General features: G+C 36.6%; 2 protein-coding genes across 5 annotated transcripts; one reads left to right on the plus strand and one right to left on the minus strand.

Annotated features, from left to right (window-relative positions):
• Positions 1 to 958: 958 nt before the first annotated feature.
• Positions 959 to 9,829, minus strand: zgc:153738 (uncharacterized protein LOC558115 homolog). Its single transcript, XM_067514550.1, has 19 exons — positions 9,637 to 9,829; positions 8,673 to 9,000; positions 8,438 to 8,557; positions 8,086 to 8,268; positions 7,928 to 7,999; positions 7,482 to 7,687; positions 7,253 to 7,337; positions 7,081 to 7,170; positions 6,826 to 6,901; positions 6,487 to 6,593; positions 6,094 to 6,180; positions 5,952 to 6,013; positions 5,728 to 5,810; positions 5,270 to 5,377; positions 4,992 to 5,191; positions 4,394 to 4,480; positions 4,128 to 4,305; positions 3,796 to 4,034; positions 959 to 3,676 (listed from the first exon to the last, which is right to left on the minus strand). The coding sequence occupies exons 1-19, from the start codon at positions 9,645 to 9,647 to the stop codon at positions 3,569 to 3,571; spliced, it is 2,430 nt and encodes an 809-aa protein (XP_067370651.1). The 5' UTR covers positions 9,648 to 9,829; the 3' UTR covers positions 959 to 3,568.
• A 129-nt stretch (positions 9,830 to 9,958) lies between these two features.
• On the plus strand, positions 9,959 to 18,178 carry alkal1 (ALK and LTK ligand 1). 4 transcript variants are annotated; one of them, XM_067513509.1, is made up of 6 exons: positions 9,959 to 10,718; positions 10,995 to 11,276; positions 13,468 to 13,521; positions 14,163 to 14,243; positions 14,978 to 15,051; positions 16,747 to 18,178. In XM_067513509.1, the coding sequence occupies exons 2-5, from the start codon at positions 11,006 to 11,008 to the stop codon at positions 15,040 to 15,042; spliced, it is 471 nt and encodes a 156-aa protein (XP_067369610.1). In that variant the 5' UTR covers positions 9,959 to 10,718; positions 10,995 to 11,005; the 3' UTR covers positions 15,043 to 15,051; positions 16,747 to 18,178. The 4 variants fall into 4 exon arrangements, with proteins under 4 accessions (XP_067369610.1, XP_067369609.1, XP_067369607.1 ...); XM_067513506.1 differs by having other exon boundaries at positions 9,961 to 10,718; positions 14,160 to 14,243; XM_067513507.1 differs by having other exon boundaries at positions 9,961 to 10,718; positions 14,160 to 14,243; positions 14,978 to 15,047.

An 18,178-nucleotide genomic window follows, 5' to 3' on the forward strand; every position in this document is an offset into this window, starting at 1 on the left:
CCACTGCACAGCATTGTGTTTGCCTCAGATTGACAGACAGCTCCATGTGCCACTGAGCACTCCTAAATCCAGTGAAACTTAATATACAGGGTAATATGTGTGTCGTCCTGCTGGGTCACAAAAACAACTTGTCGTCACAGTGAGAAGATTGGTCGCCTACAGAAGCTAATCAATGTCTCATTTTTCATGTCCTCTGTTTTTGTTTTTTGAAGTGCAAAAATGTAAAGAGACACATTAACAACTTTGGGTTGTTATTTGTGTTCATTAACTGGTGATTGAGTTATAGAAATAAAATTTTATTTCATTTGACAGATTTTTATTGCGTATTTAGACATTACTAAACATGGTGTCATATTCGTTGACGTTTACCCTAAATGTTTTATAAGACCCCAAATTATGTTCTTTGTGAGTGAAGACAACCGATGGCATCTTGAAATATGGGTCTTCATGTGAGTAGCATCCTATTCATGGTGCGCATAAGCTAAAAATAAGTTTAAAGGAACTAAGGCAATGTGAGGATGTGTTGAGTGAATTTAGAACTTGACAAAACAGCTGAACACTCCACTTAAGCCTCCTGGGTCTGTGTTTGGAAACGCTGCTCCTTTGTCACATTTCCTATGGTCCAGACTCTATACACTACCAGCTGTCAATAAATACTACAGAACTGTCCAACACATATATAATACGTCACAGCCATGTTGCTACATTGCTTATCTGACTATGGTCTATACCTACAGAAGAAGCCCTTATAATCAGATTTTTTGTGTAACACCATGTTACTGTGTTATATTTGACAGCATCACCCTTCATAAACAAGTCTCATAACCCGGCAGAACAATATTAGATACAGCAGACTGATGCAAATAAAACAATCATAGTATGTCCTAATTAAAGCTTAGCCTTGGGTCGGATGTTTATAGCCATATAGCCAAGCTACTGAATTTGTTTCAGACAATATTCATAAGGGGATTAGCTGTCTTTTATTGGTTATTTTATTGAGATAAACATTTAGAAGTATTAGTGATCCAGTGGATCAACTCCAAATCAATTTTCTTTTTTTATTTATTCATATAGCACCATTTCACAAAATGGTCATCTCAATGCAATTTACATTATAAAGTCAAGACTGTACAGATATGTAGAGGAATCCCCACAAAAGAGGCTAAATCATATTTCAGTACAGAAAACAAAATAATGCTTTGGGTAAAAAGTAAATTGAAAAAAAAAACATAAAATATCTCGATAATTACAGTAAGTAGATCGTCCATGTTATAGAGACATTACGTTTACATTTTGCTAAATATCTCTTAAAAGAAGTAAATTTTTTGATGCAATGTTTTGTTTTGCAACAGTTTAATGGATTTAATTTAGTGATCTATTTTAGCTTGAAAGTATAGTTTATATCCACAAAGTCCAATAATTCCAGGCCACATTCCCCTTTTGAGCCTGCTAAGATCTCTTTTTTATTTTTCCAAACAAAATTGATTAGGGTCTTACTATATACTATATTTAAAAAAATAAAACTGTGTCATCAGCTAGTTGACTTATTCTAGTCTCTCTCTCAAAGATGATGCCAATGTAAAATATATATTGAAAGTAGTTCATCAACAAATAGAAAAGGACATAACTCAGAGAAACAGCACCTTGACAGACTGAAAATTGTTTTGTGGTATTGGGGGACATCAAAACACAGCTAATATTTTTGTAAATTAGTCTGGCATAAATGAATAAGTGAATTCTGAAGATTTCAACTGACTTCAAACAAAAATCGTGTTCTGCTATGTCAAATGATTTTTAAAAATCTAGAAATAAAAATAAATAAAAATAAAAATAGGGTGTCTGAATCAATTTATTCAAAATAATCCAGCAAATCAATAATAACTCTAATATAACAGCTTATATGTTGATTATCATGAAAGCTCTTTGGGTTTCACTGATTATTTCATTTAGGCCTTTTCTTAGATGTTTTTCTTTTTTTTCGTATTTTGTAATCTACATTTAACAATGTTATTGGTCTCCAATTGCAAATTAGAAGATTATCTTTATCTGGTTTGTGAAGCAGCGTTATTAGACCTTGCTTCATGGTCATTTCTCCATTTTCAATTTTCTTTAAACATGTTAAATAATATATTCTCAATTATATTCCATAAATAGGAGTAAAATTTAAGAGGGAGACCATCCATTCCTGGAGATTTACCTTTTTTCATTATGTGCTTAACACCAAATATTTCAGGTTTTGATATAGATTTGTCACAGTCCGATTTTAATTTGTTTTAAATTTGTGGGGGGAAATTGTTCAACACTGTTGATAAATTTATACATTTGAGAAGGAACATAATTAGCTACTATATCAGATAAATTGGAAGTAACAGAATCATTTATTTTTAAAAACAATATATTATTTTTCCTACAGTTTCATTTTTCTAGTGCAAAAAATAGCTTCTATTCTTTTCACCCTCTTCCAGCAATTTTGCACTTAAGTGCAAGAAGGGCCCTTTAGTCATGTTAATATATAATTTATCTATTTCTATTTTGAGTTTTGTCAATTTTAATACTTCATCAGATGTGGGCGGTTCTTTGCTTTTTAATTAGTTTAATTCGTGTAACATTTCAGCTTCTTTAATATTATCTAGTTTTTTAACTTCAAATTTACAAAAGAGTTCATCTTTAAGTAGATTACAATTAAATTTCCAATATCCACATGCACTTTTTTTGCTCCGAGTTAGTAAACGTAACACTTGTCATTCTGTGATCATGGCAGGCATCAGCAACATTTATTGTTCACATAAGTATAATATTACTTTAAATCTTGATTTAGATTATTTTCTTGCTAGTATTCTGTCTGTGTGCTCATAAACTACATCATTAAAGCCACCTCCAATTAATAAATAAGATTTTTTATCCTTTTAAGCTCCATAACTAAATTAGTAATCATATTCTTTGCTAAAGTATTATTATTGCATCCATAAATATTACATATCACCAACTCTGCACTGTTTGTCCTTAAAACCAAAATTATCCATCAGCCATCTTTAATTAAAATTGATTCTACTACATCTTCTTTAAGTTTATTCAATAAAATAGCGATACCTCCTGAGTTATTTGAAGCATGGCTTAAATAAATCTGATCTCCCCATTGACTTCTCCAAAATTTCTCATTTTTATCACATAAATTAGTTTCTTCAAAAAAAAAGAACTGAAATCTGCATTAGAGCACGTGCAGAACAGAAATATAGACTTCCTTTTGGTAGTATTTTGAATGCCTCTAACATTAAGAGATATTAATCTGAGGTTGCAGAAACTTTGTGTTGCCATATGAAGTGAACAAAACTTAAGAGAAATAATAAATTTCAATTTAACCTCTAACCTCTTTTAGGAATTCCCAAATACGCTGAACAAAAGCAGTACCGTGAAAATGTTCATTCATCTTAGGCCAACAGATATAATATTAGTAGGCTTTGTTTGACCTGTTGACAGTTCACTTGACTCTTGAGTTTTCAAAGTGTCTTGTTGAGGGATGGCTTCAAAAGCATTTAATAATATCTGTAATAAAAACATAACAAATGTATTATTTTTTCTTTTTTGTGTTTTTGCCTTTAACTGGTGCCTCTTCATCTTCCTTTTCTGTTGCAGCCTTAACCCGCTTCTTTCCCAGGGGGGTCTTAGCATACCAGTTCTGTGACACACAAGGAAGAAATAGAAGTATAAACAAACTATTGTTTGCAATACTGAAATAAAGTAACAATAAAACAAACCCAATTAAGAAACTGTAGGCAAAATAAATATCCACTGTACTTTAAGAGCTTCTTCCTCTTCCTGGAAAACAGGGTCGATCTTGGCTAATGGGGCAACAAACTCAGCAGCATTCAGAGGTCTGTTTGCTTGCTGCAAGATGCGGCGCATCGTGACAACGCTCTGGATAACCTGAACCATGTGACCTGGAGTGTAGCCATCAGAAATCTTCACAAGAGAGCCAAGGTCCAGGCTCTTGGTGACCTCACCTCCTTGCTTTTTGATTAGTTGCTTCCACAAGACTACACAGAAAGTCAAAGGTCATTTTTTACATCAACTTAAAAAAAAAAAACTATATGTTTTTTTTTTCTAGACTAAAATGCATCTTTTCTTACTGTATCTTGAGCCATAGTCAGGTCGTGGGATGAGGATGATTTTACTGTACATTTTACAAAGTGACTTGATATCAGCACTTTGTGGGTCTTTAGTTGTTCCTACTATAAGAACACGATCCTCTCCTTTGATCAACTTAAGACACTTAGGCAAATCTTTCTTCAGGCGTTTAGGGTCTAACTGTTTACAAACATATAACAGTTAATGATACATTAAAAAGTGTGTAAAACCAAAAGATATCTCACAGCCTTTAATGTGCTTGGATTACATCTTTTTCTTCCTTGGGAACTTTTTTGTAGAACATTTTCTGTGCATCTTCAATCAATATAACTGAAGGTTGGAGCAGTCTTGCAACCTGTAAAATGATGAATATGAAGAACTGTTTTTTACATTCTATACAACAAAATATAACAAGTATTTCACTAAAATTTGTGATGTGTAGTTATGGTCACCAACATCTGATAAAATCAGCAACAGTACAGGGCACGACATGATATCACACTGCCCTAAACACCACTTGGTGCAAGGATATGCAGTGTTTGCATGTTTTGGCATATTTGTATATAGTAATGATCTCTATGGGGGGCGGCTGTAGCTCAGCTGGTAAAGCCAGTCGTCCATGGACCACAGGGTCAGTGGCCCCAACCCTCCCATTTTATCTGGGCTCAGGACGAGCATGAGGGGGACCTTGGTGGCTGGGTGGGGCCATACCTGATGGGTGGGGATTCAAAACCCACGGCCCTCTGCATTCCAACCCGATGCTCTACCACTTAGCCACCTTGATCCTTAGTCAAGGAACTTTGAGTAACCACCATTATTATAAAAATTCTCAAATACTAAAAAGTTCTTTTAAATACCAATATTACCTTAAAGACCATGTGAAGCATCATAGCAAGACCACTCTTGCCTGGATACTTTCCCGCTGTGTTCAGAGGTGACAGATCAAACAGGTTGGCACCTGTTTCGTGGCAGATTGCATGCACCAACATCTTCTTACCTACACCTCCTGGCCCAGCCAGTAGGATGGCCTTGATCAGCGGAGCTTTCTCGTGGATAGCCTGAGAGCCTGAAGACAATACACACCTTATATTCAAACAATAAACAATATTTGTGGTTATATTAATTTTTAAAATAAATTGTATACCTAGTGGTAAAACTGCATATAGAGTTAAGATTTGCCGCACATCTGACAATGATGGCATGGGCTCAATATCATTTTGCCTCAGCGTTGTTCCAAGGTAGCTATAGTCACCTAGGAACAGCATGGAAGAACTATTATAACAATAGTTATTATTATTCACTGTGAATCCTCAGGAAACTTGTAAAGAAAAAACTACTTTAAAGAACTAAAATGATTATTGTGGCAACATAAATTTGTTCATTTAGATCATAATCTTCTGGCATTTACAAACCAGAAGAGGGCACCACATCCCTATATATAATTTCCAGAGAATTTATCCAAAGTGCTCAACAGTGAAGTGTGTACTGTTACAACATATTTACTGCATTCACAATAAAAGCTCACTTAAAACTATAATAATAAAAAGACACAGAGGTCTGAAAGGTAACACCATTCAACACAAATAATAGAAAATGTCTTACCCAAGAAATCCTGCAGCCTAACATGTTTTGCCTTTTTCAACAAGCCCTGCTCCACCAGCTCATGGCACAAAGACTCAAGAGTTCTAGTAGATGTGAATAAATAGTGTAGTTGTTTTCTTCAGTATTTCAATTATTTCAATTTAACTAATTTATTGACTTCAGTTGACTAAATTTTGGTACTGTGGGTCATAAATGTGATAAATATAGGTTGTGTGGTATCTCACCTATCAGCTGTGAGGTCTTTCTCCTTTTTCTTCTTCTTTCCATTTTTAGATCCTTTCTTTTTCTACAGTGTATAATAAATATTATCAAAAAACAAATTAATGTATTAATGTAAACTGTGACCACTTTCATTCACATTAGTACCTTGGCATTTCCCTTTGTTTTACCACCTTTGTCTTTATCCACAGCTAACTTCCATTCAGCCAGCTCTTGTCTCATCTGCTCATCTACCTGAAACATGCAGAACAGACTACTGAGTAAAACTATGGCCCTGTTATCATAGTTAAACACAAGTCACTGAGACAATTAACTGGCCCAAAACAAAATATTATAATGTCTTCGATACACTACTATGCAGTTTTAACAGCCTGTAAAAATGATATTACTGCTCCGAATTCTCTTTTAAAGGAAAAATACATATGCCTTTTATGTGAATGAAGAACATATTTAAGTATCATATTTAAAACAGATATTATTTGATTACCAATTGTAATGCTTATACTGTAGAGTGATTTACAAAAATGCAGTCAGCATCACCTGCTTTCGAATTTCTTCCTCAATGACCCTCCTCTTTTCTTCCTTGATGAGCTCTACCTCGTGCCTCTGGCTGAAGTTTTTGGATTCGTTGCGGGTTTTCCAAAAATCTAAGGATGACAATCACTTCTAGCTTTATCATAAGCAACATGAATGAACATGGCCAGAAGCTGTTGTGTTGCATGGTGCTTCCTGTTTTACATGTTCATTGTATCTAAACAGCATACTTTAGGGGGATAGCAGTTTAGGATCTTAAAAAGGTTGACTTTATTACATTTAAGTGATCATACTTTAGGCAGTTTGTTACCACATGATGAATATGCCTTTTAAATGTACACATACCTACAAAAGTTTTGTTTCGCATTTCCAAGTCTGACAAAAAAGCCGAGGGTAGCATCTTCAACCCTGCTTCTTCTTCCTGTAGTTCAATGCATATAAGTGAACCAACAAGGGTTGGACTGAATAAGTGAAATCCCACACAACTTGAATTTGAAAAGGGGGACTATTATTTTGTCAAAAAGGGTAATAAAACCTGCCTTTATAGACTTCTTATATTAAATAATTCAATTTAAGTAATACATTTTTATAATATCTTACTTCTTCTTTATCATTTCCCTTCTTTTTCTCAGTCGCTTTTGGTTTGTTGTTTGATTCCTCTTCTTCTTTTGCAGCGATTTCTTCCATTAACTGAAAAGTTACATGTACACCAAACAGTATTCTAATGAAAAAATTAGCCATAATCATGCTTTTAACTGGTTGTGTATTTTACCTGCTGAGGGTGCTTTTCTGCTAAAATCAGAACTGAGCCTCCATCCTCTTCATTGGGGAAGTCTGGAAATGATCCTGTAGTAGCACTAGAAAAAAGAAAAGAATAAAATGAATACAAACACACACAAAGGATGGAAAAAAGGACAAAACAACAACTTGATTAATCTCTCTATATGCCTAATTATCCCACTAGAGCAAATATTATATCAACCCCCTCTGTGCAACCTTACCGACATGCAATGATCCACTGTCGGATTTGGTCTTTCATTGTCTTGGTCATGTCAGGCCCATCCACATCTCGTAGCTGGTTTGTGACAGTCACTATGGACTTTTGGTAATCTTCCTCATACTCCTCTTGTTTAATTCGTGTGGAGGCTTCAGTGGCCTGGGCAGTGATTTCTGCAGGGCATGGCACCTGGTATTTTGGATGCATGACCTAGAATGGAAGTGATCAAAACATACTAAATATGTTAAAAATCTTTGTCTCAAAAAGAAAAGATAAAATAGGACAGAAAAGTCAAAATGTATTTTTGAAGAGGTGAATGAAAGTATAAAATACTACCAGACAGGTTTCACTGGAAACACTGGTTATGTTCTACGGTTTAATACCTGTTAAATATCTGTTTAATAACCCAGTGGTTCAACAATTGCAAAATGTTGAGAGCATTTTACTCACCATTCCCAAAAAAATCATTTCTTCATCCCGAGCAATCTTTGCCCTCTTCCTCTGAATGTAGCCCCTCCACACCTGCAAATCACATTTATCTGAATAGGTTAAAATGACAAATGACAAAAGGAGGCATGTACTGTGGTTTTATATTGACAACAATACACCTTCTGAATGCAGACTGCAGCCAACTCAATGCCAACTGTTCCGGGGTCTTGGATACGGTACATCCTGTTCATTCTTCTACTTGCTTCATTCAATTTTGCCCTAAGGCGTCCTTGGCGGGCCCTCTCCCCAACTTGAATGATCTTAACGGCTTCCTCTTGTCTCATGGACTTTGTAAATAGAGGCTGTAGGGGTCAGACAAATTAACTGAAATATTTTCTAAAACAAATATTTAATTAATTGTTTTTTGATATCTTGTTGAGATATTTTTTGTACATTACATAAATTAATCAGGAATAATTACATCTTGCACATATAGGTTTTAACTTAGGATCTGGCTTCTTTTTAACTCACTTCTGGGCTTTCATCGAACTCCACCACTTTTAGGATATCTGTCAGCATCATCTTATGTTCTTGGGATTCTTTGCTGCATTCAGTGACAAAATAGTGGGGTATAGGGATCTCGAGGTCTATCTAAAGTAATAACAAAAACAAAAAAAGCAGTCATAAAGCCAATATCTGGCATGAATTAGCCAGGGTAACCTTCTTCAGACGTTAGAAGTTTGATTTAATTTAAAATGGAACTCACAGGTGTGAGCTTTAAGTCATGAAGCACATCATCCATGTAGTGGTACTCCGAAAACTCTTTTTCCACCATCTCATTCTTCAGCTCTAACACCCTTCCCATGACACCATCTAGAATTGCCCGAATAACTTTTCTCTTCTGAGGTTGAACTATCTGGTCATAGACCCTGACCAGCTTTCTAAAAATCTGGAGATAGTTCACATACAGCATGGCCAAACGCTGGATGAACACTACCCTGTCCTTCTGAGGGCGAAGGGGCTCAGCAGGTAGTTCCTCATTTAGCAGATGACTCAACTCCTCCTGTGCATCTGCCCAAAGTCTGATGTATGTCCTGAAAAAGTGTAAACAATTTGATGAGTTGTACCTAAATATTAATAGATATGAGACAGTTAAGACTAAATATTAAGTCAGAATTTATTCATAAAAATAAATCTCTTTACAATGTTTTCAATTTGTTTCAAAATGCTGTATGTGCTAAGAGTAACAGATTAAGAACTTTAAAGGAAAATAAAGTAAGATAACGTCAGTGACCAAGGTGCTGTGCAGTGGGGAAACCAAGTCATTTTAGTTAGTGAGCCACAGCCTGTCATTCAGTAGAGGTGCTCGGTGAGTGTCATTACTTTTTTAACTGGACACTGCTGCCACCTAGTGGCCACGAATGAGGTAACCAGCTCACGGCGTATAACGTTTTGAAGCCAGTTTCAACAAACAGCCTTTCAGACGCTCTCCAACATATATTATGCTAGTTGAAATGTTATCAAACTGTACGTTCAAGTGTCATTAGATATACAACTTTCCTTCACCAATGCAAGGGTAGTTTGTATAAAACCAGCCAATGCTAGCTAGCTAGTGTTGCGCCACAGGTTAGCTAAAGTAACGTTACATTTGATAAACTAGCAAACGTTTGGCGTTACCTAACTCAGGTTTCTTTATCATCGGCAATAAAGACTGCTGCTGCAAACTTTACCTTTGTGACATGACTCTGCCTCTAGTGAAATATTACTTATTCAATAACCCCCCAATATCGTAAAAAAAAACGTTGGCTACAGTGAAAGAAACATGCATTCCCAAGTTGACAATGTGCTTACTCCGTCTCCATAGTAACAGCCGTTGCGGAAGTAACACACCTTAAGGTTTCGCCATTGCAGAAACTAGTGATTATGTTACGTATTTGACTCTTCATTGTAATTATAATTTTAAAAAACAATAAACCAATATGTACATTTAAGTTTTTCTTACATACATGCATTAATTATTACAGTAATTTACATTAACTCCTAAAAAGGAGTATAGCCCTCAGACAGCTGATGTAATACCAAAGTGACTTGTCTAATTCTTTTCAAATGTATTTTAAGCTTGTCTTAAAAAGTCTTAATAGCTTCATTGCATTTGAAGATTCCTATTTATGGATGTAAGACACCGGGCGGCTGCTCCCTGAGGACCACTGTCTGCGGCGCTTAGGCGGTCACAGGACTTGGACATCGTTGAAGAAACGCGTCAACACACTGATAGGTCAGCCAGCAGCTCACGGGCCCACAGATTCTTCTCTTACATCCAACATCCAACAGGTTCCTCCGTTTGGAAAGCCACTCTCTTGCGCGCTGCTGCTGGTCTTTGGGGATTGTTTCTTTAGTGGAAATTTCACCAGGGCTGTTTCCTCACAACTAAAACCATTCCCTTTTCTGGAATCGGGTCCTTTCACTTTGGAGATAAACAGTCCCGCATGACTACAAGTGGAGATATTTCGGTGCGTAAAGGAGGGGCGCGCGCCAAAGTGAGCGAATGACACTGGAAGAAAGTGCACCAAAGATGTCAACACTGCTTTACCACCCACTCGAAATCGATTGTATTACCTTCAAGAAGGTGGCTCCTCGTATAAAAAGGGACGCATTATTTCAAGAAAGACTGCGGTGAGCACAATCTGCGGGCTCCTCTCTCTTTCCCTCTCTCTCTCTGCTGTCGGGACCATACACAAAGACTCTTGGAAGAATTTGCTGAAGACAACAGTGTCCACTCTCCAGGACATAATAATCTTTACCTCCTAAACTAGTAAGTGTAAAAAATATATATATTTTAATCATAAACTAGGATTCATGCGATAGTTGGATTGCTATGTCCCCTCTGTCAAGGGGTTTTTATTTCACATTAAAATTATAGTATTAATATTGGCAGGTAGTGCTGATGCATACGTTGGGGCTAAGAATAAAGCAAAGGAGCAAAGAGAACATATCATTTAGTTGTTAGAATAATCAGGATTGACTTAATAGAAACTGTAACATGTATACTAATGCGTGTGTAACAAAACTTGGTTGATTGTGTTTTCAGGCAGCGAAGTCATGCAGGTGGAGAGGAAATGGCACATATTATTGACTATCTTCTTTCTGCTCATCACCTCGGGCCAGTGCATGGACACCAAGGAAGTCAACCAGAAAGAAAGAAGGACCTTGTTGGATCTTATCTTACAGGTTATCAGAGACAGCCAGCGACGGGAAACACCCGTGTCCAGGCGCTGTAACAGTGGCCTCTTCACTTCAGCCCAAGACATGAAGTTCTCCTCCTGTGAAAAGCCTTTGTATGTTCCTAGGCTGGATAACAGTAGACCCGTAGGTAAGCTGATAAGATTTATTTTTAGTTCCTGATGATGAAAGCATAATCCCCATTTTACCATGGGAGACAGCTGTCATTGGTCTGATCTGTTCTTTACATATTATTTGTGAGCCTTATTTTGTTGGGCGGAATGCAACGGTTGTGTGTGCACACTGATTAAAATGAGCAAATTATGACAATGAGGTTGCCCTGTTCATAAAAGGCATCTGGCATTAAAATAATTAAAAGGTGGGACACAATGTCCCGATGATGTCCGGTAGAATGCATTATAGATTATTTCACAATGTTCTTATTTCTAAGATGCACTTTTTCACCATATCTTGAACATATTGCTCCCTCACTCAAACTGTGATTGGAGATGTGGACAGGTAGTATCCATTCATGCAGGAAGAGCACTGACTTGGCAAACTTGTGAATGATTCATTCAGTATTATTCACTGTCGAACATTAAACATGAGTGATGACAGCCCCTTACGCACACAATCACACACTGACACCAACTGCACCATCTTTTTAAGACACTATCAGACAAGGCAGAGAATTGTCACAAAAATGCATCACAGTTGGTGTTACTTAAATAGAATTTTTCACTGTAATTATGAATGATTGATACTCTAAGGACTGCAGTTGATTGACCTGTAAAAACAGTCTGGACCATGTTGATGATTTGAATCTATGTCTTACCTGTACAAAGTGAGCTCGGCATAGCTCTGCCTTTATTATTGGCTTAAATTAAACGTTATGACCAGACTGGACTGTAGCCCTTTAACTAAACTCTTGATACAAATCTCTTCAATTACCTGAGATCCAAGACAGAAGTGAGACTGTAATGGAGAAAGATCACTCTGGAAATCATTTTATGTACAATTGCAGCAGCAGACAAAGTAAACTTAGAGTGGAGTCTAGGATTGTGCCTCATTGTGGCTTTATTACACGCTGGGTGAACACTGTTGGTTCACACAAATTCAGATTCTCTCGAACATCACTATCAATTAGATTATGTTTTAGAGATGTTGCACAGGCATAGCACAGCTCAAAGTCTCTTCCCCAGCTTATGCAATTGGAAAAGTACCTTTCTCAGATCACTGACTGGATGGAATTTATCTTTTGAGGATATTAAAAGCAGCGTATTAGCAATTGGTCCATACAAAACCACCAAAGACCCATGGTAATGCGACTATGAATGTTTAGAAAACAATGAAGAGGAAGAAGAAATAGTGTATGTGTGTCTGCTGACATTTTTACTCAACAGTTGTCCCTGTGTGATTCCTTTAAAAGCCATGGCTGTGTCTTTCAAATGTCAGCTATGGCAAGAAAGACATAATAAAAGGCAACACATTTATTATCTATAACTAGTTTTATTTGTTATCATTTTCCTTTTCATGTGCAAGCATTAAGTTTCAGACTGACACGTTCAGATACTTTACTGATCACATTTAGGATTTGGTTTGATGGCATGTGTAATCACATTAGAATAGTGAAATATGTATTTATTATTTTATTTTGTGTCTAAATGGTGATTTATTTGGGTCTAAATGTACTAGCATATCAGGGCTTCACGTGTATTTAGAATGTCTCCCTATGATGGCTTTCATTTGGATAAATAATAATGTTTGAACCTGTTGCAGTTACAGCATTACATTTTTGGGGGGTGGGGGCTCGTGTAATGTTTGCCCAGTAACTACTTGCACGGTGTTATTCTGATAAGCATCAAAATTACATGCAGTAATCTCTTTAGCTGGTTAGCCTCTGCATATGTTGCCTGAGTTATGGAAACTGAGTCAAAGAGGGAGTGCTTGACACTCCTACTACTACTCCTCCTCCTACATGAACTGTATTTCTTCGGAACTAACGCAACAATATTCTGACCCCAGGTCTCTGTTCATGATACTATGAATGTGTATATTATTGTAAATTTGCTCCGCTATGAAAGGGGCAACAGCAGAGCACAAAAACATTTAAGAACATTAACATAACAATAACATAAAAGGTAATTTATGCAATTAAGTGTTAAACTGAGCTATGATTGTGCTTTAAAGTTAAGCTGTTCACAATTCCCAGTGCAAAATAGAAACATGGGGGAGACCATCAGGATTATGATGGTCACATTCATTATGCTTGCTGATTAATTGTGCTCAGCTGGAGTAAATTGTAAATTGTTAGATAAACTAATGATGACTCTCTTTTCCAGAAATTGTTCCTAGAGATGTAAACATGAAAGGCAAATTCATTCAGCATTTCACAGGTAAGAAATTTGCAAAGTTGCAACCTTAATTGTATTCCAGTGCTCTCGGTTCCAAGCACTGCAAAACTGTTTTATCTTGAAAACACCTTTGACAGCATAGTTGGCTATATTCCCATGTAATGTTTGGCTGGAAATTTTAAGTGTAGTCTCTCTGAGACTATGTTTTTCATTCTTGTAACGAACATCCAAAACTCCTACATTCTGCAAGGCTTCATGGGCAATTCTCAGTTGTTGGCCAGAAGTGAGTTGGTTGTCACATCTTCTGTATAGGTTAATCGGTTGGGCTGAAGTCCACCAAAGTTGGAGGCATTTGGGGGGTTACACTGATTATTAGGAGTTGACTTGATTATTAGTAGTGTGAAAATCTGTGAGAATAAATGTTTGTGCAAAAACTTTTAAGGTGATTACAACTGAATTCAGTTCTTCTGTTCACTAAGACCAGTTGAACCCTGACTCCTTAACCATCACCTTTGATAATGAGCTGCTACTCTGCAATTTGTCTTTATCTATGACTTGTTTATAATCTTAGTTGGTTGCTCTTGCCATGGTCTGATTTTTTATTATAGACTGGATAAGAAAGAATCAATGAAGTTATTAAAATCCTTCACATTTTGCCTGATAAGACCTTTTCTATAAAGCAGGACCAGTCAAGTTCTCTTCGGAGTGCAGAACACACTTTCACAGACTTTATCACAACACAAGGGATTGTTCAAGACCAGCATGTATGTATGACTGTTTCCTCAAACGTTACTCTTTTTGTAATGTGCTTAATGTCTTATGTGCCATTTTTCAACTACTGTGCTTCAGTGCATATCACCAGGTTATCAAAAGCTTTCCATTTCTGACTCCTCGGACTTCTAACATTTGTAAACAGTTCTCTTCATAGATTGCTTGTATAGCTTTTTTTATAATCATGAAAATATAAAATACTATCCAGCAAAGATGGGAACTGCTGATAAATGTCCAGAGCTGTAACTTCAGGTTGCAAACTAAGATTCAGTGATATTGAAGAACAACTGCAGACCATGTTTACTTTTCTGTTAAGCTAGACATGCCCTTAAGGTGGCAAGAGTGAATCAGTAAAACATACATTTTGTGCTATTGTATCTCTGATGTTGTACAGTAAGCAGCATTTTTGTTATTTCCCTGTTGTGATATTCACTAGCTATTTTAAGTAAGACAGAAGCGGTTTTCAAATACAGATGACAACTGGTTGACTGTGAGGATATATTGGTCTGTTATACTAGGATGATGTAGAGAATTGTTGAATGAATGTTCTGTGGTCCTCAGGCTAAAATTACTGCTGTTGATAGTAGAAAACATGACTGATTGTAAACTTCACATTAACATTGATACAGTTTACAGCATAGAGAGGCAGATTTTATTGTAGCACTTTAATGTTAATACTTTAACAAATGAATGCCCTTCTTCCCATCGTCTTTTTTTTTTTTTACAGATTACAAAAGATGTGCGAGATTGCTAACACGGTTAGCAATGAGTCCACTCTGCATGCAATCGTAGATAATGTATGTGAGTAAAAAATATTGTTCTCTTCTTGGGTGACAATAAGTCCACAGTACTTATTGTGATGCTTTGTCAAAAACAATTGAACAAATGTTAATGAAAATCTTAGTTTATTGTAAGGTATATCTAATATGCAACTGAAAAAAACCTGTTGCTCACATGATTAGATATATACATACTGTATCTCTGATTCATCTGTCTAACATATGTATGCTGAAGGAATCTAGATTGTTTGTCGTAGTGGCTCTTGGTAAAAACATACTACTGTCATTTATGCATTGGTGTTTAAAGTTAGGAAGAGAAAAACGTATTACATTACTTTGACAGCCATGGATCAAAAGACACATTGGATATTTTATAGTTAGAAATGGTGGATAGACGGGGCCTGGTGCTTAGAGGTAGAGCATTGGGTTGAGATGCAGAAGGCCTTGGGTAGGAATCCCACCCCACCAGGCATTGCCCCACCCAGCCGCCAAGGGCCACCCCATTGCCCCTCCCTAGCCCGAACAAAATGGGAGGGTTCCGGCAAAAAAACTATATTAATGTGCAGAACACGTTCTGTTTTGGTGACCCTTAAAGGGACAAGCCGAAAGCCGTTGATCTTTAGAAATTCATTCGACATGAAAAGTTAGATGTTTGAATTTTCTCCCAATGACCAACACACCTGGCATCAAACCACAGAGTGGTCTGTGGTTCGATGCCCTGTCCCGTCTATGTGTCGAAGTGTCTCTGGGCAGGACACCGAACCCCTAACAGCCCATTCCCATCCCCAGCTGTGCAGTGCCGGTCCAAGCCCGGTAGAAATTGGGGTCAGGAAGGGCATCCAGCGTAAAAAACTGTGCCAAATCAACATGCGGACAATGATCCGCTGTGGTGACCCAGAACTCACGGGATAAGCTGAAAGGACAAAAATAAATAAATACTACACACTCTCTAGATAGGTTTCAAATAGAGCGTTAAGTAATAAGTGATGCATCTGGGAGGTAAATAAAAAGAACATTTTTTTTTTTTAAAGGATGAACTGTTATTGTCTTCTTCTACACTTACGCTAACATTACACACAAAACCTAAACATAGACATTATCAAGACAAAGGAAAACTCAGAAAGTCGTCAGTGGAGTAATTTCGGCACAGTCATTGTCCTGTCTTTGCTAAGATGATCTTTGATGACTGCCGGTCTGATGCGTTCACTGCTGTCATTTTACATCCAGCATTGCTGAAAGCATGTCTTGTCTGTCAACGCAATTAGGTCTAGATTGCTGCAAAAGAGTTCATCTACACAAGTGGCCAGTTCAGCTAATTTGACTTTTTCGTGGTATAGGGCTTCTGGTGATTAGTAAATTGAAGAGGCTGACACATTCTCAGGTATTCAGCTTCTCAAGTGAATCAGATAATGAGATCCTGTCTGCACTGTTCTGAGAAATATGACAAATGTATATCACAATCAAGGGCCTTTTTAAGGCATTTTAAGTGATTCATTATTTAGTCATCCTGAGGATTTCTAAATGAGCTTAGACATAACCTCTAGGAATGAGAGTAATCACAGGCCTGTAATGACCCTCTTTAGAGGCTGACATCACTACTCTCCCTGTAGGGCCAAGGTGTCAAGATATGTCTTTGCCATTACTGGACAGAAGATTTTTTTATGCAGAAGCTGCAGAAGTTTAATAATGCTTTTGTTTGTTTGTTTTTTTATTGCAGGTTCAAAAATAATGAAAGAGGGATCAATGTTTTGCCTAGGAAGTGCCTTCAAATCCACAGCAGTATATGAACACTATTGTGCTTGTCATGTTTTTTGTTGTTGTTGTTGTTCTTGTTGTCATTACTGAAAAGGCTGATGGACATTCATAATGGTCTTTGCCAGGATTTGCTTTTTATTTTAAAGTACTTTTATGCAACACATATTTGTAAGGAAATATTAATTTAATATTAAATACACCTATTTATTGAAAGGTTATGTATATAATAAATTCACCATCTTTTAAAATTACTTTGGTTATAAACGTTATCAATGGGCGAGGTATATGCATTATGTATGCATTCCTCATCCAATATTATATTATTATATATTCCAACACTGGTTTGTAAGATTGTCATGCTTTTCCATTGTCTTCATTATATTTTATTTGGCACTTGAGTGATTGCTGGCAGTGAGAAAATATAGAAGTGGTGATAATGCACTGCAGTACTGAACAATAAAGAATATTGAAGCACATGTTATTCTGCTATTATTGGAGACAGGGGAAAAGAGGGAAAATATAAGAAGGATTTGTAGTTGGATCAGGCAGTGAAATGGGTGTGACTGCAAATGTACTCGGGGAGTCGACTGTACAAAAAATGTTAAGTATATGAAGACTTTTGACATTTAGCTAATCCAACATTTATCTCAGTCTCCAGAGTATTGTGAAAATGCACAAACCCCTCTGCCCAGCATCATTCATATTTGTGAAAAAACATAGAACAACATTGATTTGTTATATATTTTAAGCCGACAGTATGCTTTTTTATTTTATTTCTGGCTTGAACATGTCAGCAAGTTTTCTGCATCTTACTCACAGAATCTCCTCTGTCCCTGGCGGTTTTATTACCTTCTCTTGACTGCATTTCATAGCAAAATGTTCTTGCTTATCTATGGCAATCACATATGAAGTCCTAACTGTCAGTATCTTTAAGACTTGGATTAAATACAATATTGAGCAATTCGAGCTCAGCTGAACCAAACATACTTTGAAAAAGACCAGAAAAGGCTAAGTAAGCTTGTTACATAGGGCATTTTTAATCTTTATCGTCCCATCCGATCAGCATAATTCAATTAATGATGTGTGCCTGGTGTTACAGAACTTGATCCTCAGACCTTAAACTGACTGAAATCTGAGATCAAGTATAATATCTAACTTGTATTTGTGCCGGTATTTATTGTTTCTAAACAAATTCTGCTAGTTTGCCTGTTATGGAAAATAGCAAAGAGTATCAAGAGAATGAAAATCTTTGAAGAGCAAGCAAAGCTGTCATTTCCTTGTAGTCATTTTCTGAGTAGATAGAGCAAAATAAGGTAAACAAACCTCCTCTTGATCACTGTGTATCACAGCTTTAACCTGCCTGACCTACACTGCTAACCAATATTTACAAAATA

Source organism: Channa argus, chromosome 8, assembly GCF_033026475.1.
Source record: "Channa argus isolate prfri chromosome 8, Channa argus male v1.0, whole genome shotgun sequence".
NCBI classification, from domain to species: Eukaryota; Metazoa; Chordata; class Actinopteri; order Anabantiformes; family Channidae; genus Channa; species Channa argus.